Genomic DNA, 5,428 nt, shown 5'->3' with positions numbered 1-5,428 from the left:
CAATAGTTGACTAAACAAGTAGTATTGTAAAACATGTAAAGGGATAGTTCATCCATTTTCTCATGGTGTGTTTTTTCTTTTTTCTGAAAATAAATGCAAAGATTAATTCATTAGACAATTTTGATTTATAACATAATGATAACTTGTAGTTAAAAGAGAATATAAATCAAAAACATGAACATTATTATTTTGTTTATTAAAGAAAATAAAACAAATCTGTTACGATTCTGTCACTGTCTGCCCAGATCTTGTTCCAGTTTAGTTTTATCTTATTTCATGTTCCAGTTCATCCTCATAGTCTTGTTCCCAGCCTTTCAGCTCACATCCAGCTTCTGCTCATTGCTCTCGCCCATCCCGTCATAGAAACTCTAATCAAGCTCATTTCACTCACCTGTTTCCAGCAGTATACAACCCAGTCTCACTCTCCAGTTCACTGCCAGATTATCATCAGCCTCACCTATGATCTTCCAGCATTCTTGTCCCGCTCTTGGCTCATGTCCCCTGGTTTAACGTCTCCTGCCTCAGCCTGTCGGATCCCGCCTGCCATCTGCTCTCACGGTAATGACCTTTTTTCTGTCTCTTGGATTATTGTCACTCGCCTGCTCCCTGAATGGAAGTGCGCCACATCTGACCTCCTGGATCTCGACCCCTGAACGCATCTCTGGACCAACGACTCAGTCATCTCCTTCAAACCTGGTAACTTCCTCTGACCACCTGTGTATGACCCTTGCCCCGTTTCTGACCTCGAGTAAGTCCAGCGATTATTATCGCTCCTCTTGACAACACAGCCCGGAACCAAAACACATCAGGTGTTGTTTCAACTCGGACTTCAACTCAGCTGGAAAGGTTGGTGACTCTCTTTATTTTTACAAATAATACCGTGTTCAACCTAACCCAAAGCTTGTGTCCAGAACTGATGACCCCGGAGTCCGGTCCCAACCTTCCAGCCAAAATTACTAACAAACTTGTTAAAACTTTGACTTTGTTCTGCATTTATTCAGAGCTCAGACTACAAACATAACAAAACCTTTTTAAGAAAGGATTTTTTTTTCTTTTAAAAACCAGAGTCAAAGACAAGTGGAAATGTTTATTTCTCCTTTGGGGAACCCCTACGTGTGTGTGTGTGTGTGTGTGTGTGTGTGTGTGTAAGCCCGGTGTTGTCTGCAGACAGTGGCGAAGAGAAGGGAGCAGCTCAACATTACCTCAGGCTCTGAGACATAAATCAACTTTTAAGCTGCTGAGTTTTTGATTAAAAAAATTGTGAGATTTTCATCCGTTTTCATGATGCAAATGAGGACATTTTATGTAATTTTCAGATGATCAGTACATGGTGACATTAGTGTGAGAGTGAACTTATCTTAGCATTTTCACAGTTTTATCTTCACATTTCTCTGACAATATTCTTGAACATGAAATCCGAGGCAGTGATTGGTCCATGTCGGGGTTTTTTTTTTAACGTCATCCAGGATAAGCTTTGCGGCACAACCAGGTGCAAATCAGCTCTAAGACTGACACTTGGAGTAACTTACCCCAAAATTAACCTTTTTTAGCTGATAAACTGTCTAGAATGTGTCTAAATGTTATATAGTACTGTTTCTGTGCTAATTTTGATGTTTTTGTGCGTATTTGTTCAAATCTGTAATATTTGGTCTAAAAAATGTTTTTGCTGCTCATGGGTTGAGCAGTGGTACTGCAGGCTAATTTGCAAATTGGTTAATGGCTCTCCACGGTGACGTGTCTTCTCCACAGTTTCGTCACAGAGGCCGTGTTCTGATATAAAAGCCTCTCTCTAAGACATGCCCCTGGCAACAGTCAGAGGGTGGAACACTTAGCAGCATAGCATGATCGTCTGACCTTCAGCCTCTCTCTTTCTCTGTTTTTAAACTAGCAATCTTGTCAGCAGCTGCAGCTGTATGCTTTTATTTTTTTCGGTCAGGCTGTTGGGGCACAGCAGCTCTGCTGTCCGGGGCTAGTGTGGTGTGAGGCGGACAGAGCTCAGCCGAGGCTGCGGTAAAGCGCGTCGTGTCCTGATCCAGGGAGACAACACGAGTCAGTCCCAGACTGAGCTGACTTGATCAAGTCTCTCTCTCTGCCTCTGGTGAGGAGGGGGGTGAAAAATCCTCCACCTCAGACCAGACCAGAGATGTAACCATCTGCGTTGCTGTGGTCACTCTCCATGTAGCATCATTTATGCTAATGCTAGCTGTCACGTTCTCTTGTCCTGGCCACACCTCCGCGGGGAGGTAAGATACACTTTAAGAATTACTCCTACACTTCGCTTAAAGTAAGACGAGATGCTTGATAACTCACGTTTATTCAGCTTTTTAACTAAATTTTTTTTACACTTAAGTCCACTCTTAACAGTATTCTTAAGAATAATTCTAAGTTTTATAAATACGGGCCCTGGAAACCATTGCAATCCTTTTTAGATGGAACATAATTTCATCTGGAGATGGGGACTGGCTACTCTACTTTCTTGATTTTAATGTATTACTTAGTCTTTCGACAGTTGGTGACACTTTAATCTAAATCATATCTGGGAATGTCTGTATTGTGTACGTAGGCTAAGGAGCATTGAAGGGGGTGGATTTCTTGTGTTCTTTTGTTTTTATCTGTGTCCTTTAGCTGTTGTTGTTGCCTTTTGTGTTATGTATAAAATTTTGAAAATCAATAAAATGGAAAAAAAAACTTGTCTTAACTGTTTATTTTCTTAAATTATAAATGCTTAGTTCTATTTAAAAAGAGTATGAATAAAAATAAACAAACATTTTGCTTTAGTTTAACATTTCCTATAGAGAAAACCACTTTAATGGTTACAGAGAGGAAAAAAATGTACAAAGGCTAGTTAAGTCGACGATTTAGCACACTCCGCCACATCCAGCTTCCTGCCACTGCTGCACATTTTTGCCAAATTCTATAAGAAGCAGAAAACTCAGTTAGTACTCTTAGGTGGTCAATGTTTAAACTAAGGTTCTACAAAAAAAAAACACCTTACGTTTGCAGCTCTGATGATGCTGTTGGGAGATTGGAGGGCTGCCAGGTCTGTTAGGATCTTCTTCAGATCATTGCTGGAAGATTGTTCTGAAAGAAGTAAATAAATGGTCAATATCAAATGATGGTTAGCAAATATCAAACAGGTTTTGGGTTCATGTGTACCTGGCTTGGGTGATGGCTGGGGTTTCAGCTGGAGGTATGGATGTTCCAGCAGCTCTACAATCGAAATTCTTTCTCTGGGGTTTCGAACCAAGCACCTCTGGTGAGAGCATATAGAAAAATTTGTCATTTAAACAACTTCAAGAGAAAAATATCTAAAATGTGTGTCACAACAGCGTGGCATGTTTAGGTGTGCACTTGTTTCTGCTACTGAGTGAGGACCACTTGCAAAATAATTACTATCATAAGTGAGGTCTTTGGTGCAAAGGACCTCTTTCCGGTCCTAACTTTTTTGCAACTTTACTGTGCTCTGCTAGTTAGGTTTAGGTATGGTGCAAATTAAGTTCAGCTTTAGGTTAGGGTTAGGAATAGACCAGTAATGGTTAGTGTTAGGGAAAATGTCTGGGTTAGGCATAAATGCAGTTACAAATATGAATGGAAGTCAATACAAAGTCCTCAGTTTTGATGCAAGTACAAGGATTTGTGTGTGTACTTGTTTTTGTTACCTATTTAGGACAGTTTCCAGTATACACATCTACCCTGTCAAGACCAGTAGTCCTAATGGGGACCAAAGACAGTTCCTAATATGGTGGAACTCCATTTTTGGGTTGGGGGTACAATTTAGGACTTAAGTGTGAATTGAGTTTACGTTAGGTTTAGGGTCAGGCATGTACCTATGAGGTTATCTTTAGGGTTGGTGGTCAGGTTTAGGCTGTAGAAATTACTGGAAATGAATGGAAATCAATGAATGATCTTAAGGCTAGAAATACAAACTTGTGTTTGTGTGTAAAACTTTATTATCACCCATGGCTGAACCACTGGACAGATTTGATAGTAACTCTTAGAGTGTAATCAGATGAATATCTACAAACTGATTAACGTTTGGAGTTAATCCCACTTAAGATGACTGCAACATCTAAGTGACATTAACAAACGGTAAAAGCCAATATCACAGATATTGAGTTCAAAGTTGATGTGATAGTAGCTGAGAGACCTCTTCAATACATAATCACAGCATGACATTGTATCTTTGCTTAAAACATTAGCACCAACTCTTTAGAGTCAACACCGTCTGTTAGCAAAGTTTCTCAAACTACTGGACAGATTTAATGAAACCATACTTAAATAACCAGTGGATGTACATCTGCAACGGACTGACACCTGGATTTAACCCAAATATTCTACTTTAGCAAACAAAAAAAATTGGAAAAAAAAAAAATCAAAATCCAGAAAAGGAACAACTGGACTGCAGCTCTGTAGATGAAGACATTTCAGGGAGTTCCAAGATTTTAAATTGTATGAGTAAACTATGTAACCAAGTTTCTCATACCCACATAGCAAAATATGTCGAGCTCAGTTCTGGCTCACACAATGCAACAGTCAGCCTAGATACCACAAAGAAGGATGGTGTAGTAGGATTATGTTAGCAAAGTATAATCATATAAGCAAAAAGGCAATCAGTAGAGTAATTAGTATTGAGTAGTCAATAGATGTGTGATTTATATCAAAATTATCAATAATCTGAAGAAATTTGTGTTGTTAAATTTACTGATTTATAAAAACACACCATTTTATAGTTTTCCATAACTAGTTTCTATCAACTATTGTGTGATTATTGTTGTGTCTTTCTTAAAATAGTTTTAGTTACATGTCTGGAGCACCATGACAACACATAGATACCGTTGAATTAATCATTAGGAAAGTTTATGCTGTCTGAGTATCTACTTTCAGTTGCAGGCATGTGTGATGGGTGGAACCGGATGCTGAAGACAATGATAAAACTTTTTGTATTTCCGGATGTTGTTCTGGACGCTGCTGATGCTCTGGCTTGAAGCATTAAAATCACCGTTCAGACCCAGTACTGGAGTGGATGTATGGTCTAATCTCTTCATATTTTAATCATTTTAACATTCATGTGGTTTCTGCCTGGTTAAGTCACAATTTCAGTAAAATAATTTTCTTACAAATCATTAAGATGTGTGACTTAGAAGCTTGATTTAGTAAAATACGATGTTGTAAACATGGAATACATGCCGAATGACCTGTAGGAGCAACTCCAACATGGTGGTGTGCAAGCAGAAGGCAGGGGGATGCATCAGCTCATTAAGCTCTATGAAGGGGAGGCAAAAACACCAGTATCTGGAAAGCAGTTCTGTATACGAGGTAGACTATATTAGGGATTATATACAGTGGTTTGCAAAAGTATTCATACCCCTTGAACTTTTCCATATTTTGTCACATTACAACCACAAACATAAATATATTTCACTGGAAT

The 5,428-nt window shown here is 38.9% G+C and overlaps 1 protein-coding gene and 1 long non-coding RNA gene across 2 annotated transcripts in view; one reads left to right on the top strand and one right to left on the bottom strand.

Moving 5' to 3' along the window:
* Window positions 1–246: 246 nt before the first annotated feature.
* Window positions 247–5,428, top strand: part of LOC106525960 (uncharacterized) — a 14,032-nt gene continuing 8,850 nt past the window's right edge. Inside the window, exon 1 of the long non-coding RNA XR_001311195.1 lies at window positions 247–846. This is a non-coding gene — a long non-coding RNA (uncharacterized LOC106525960). The remainder of the gene's footprint in view (window positions 847–5,428) is intronic.
* ttk (ttk protein kinase) overlaps window positions 2,690–5,428 on the bottom strand; it is a gene marked incomplete in the record, with an annotated part of 38,563 nt that continues 35,824 nt past the window's right edge. Inside the window, 3 exon segments of the mRNA XM_014020359.1 lie at window positions 2,690–2,914; window positions 2,996–3,081; window positions 3,157–3,253. Coding sequence (XP_013875813.1) covers window positions 2,846–2,914; window positions 2,996–3,081; window positions 3,157–3,253 — 252 coding nt within the window.

This window comes from Austrofundulus limnaeus, unplaced genomic scaffold, assembly GCF_001266775.1.
Source record: "Austrofundulus limnaeus strain Quisiro unplaced genomic scaffold, Austrofundulus_limnaeus-1.0 Scaffold250, whole genome shotgun sequence".
NCBI classification, from domain to species: Eukaryota; Metazoa; Chordata; class Actinopteri; order Cyprinodontiformes; family Rivulidae; genus Austrofundulus; species Austrofundulus limnaeus.
Note: the sequence above shows the minus strand (reverse complement) of the source record. Positions and strands in the feature narration are given on the sequence as shown.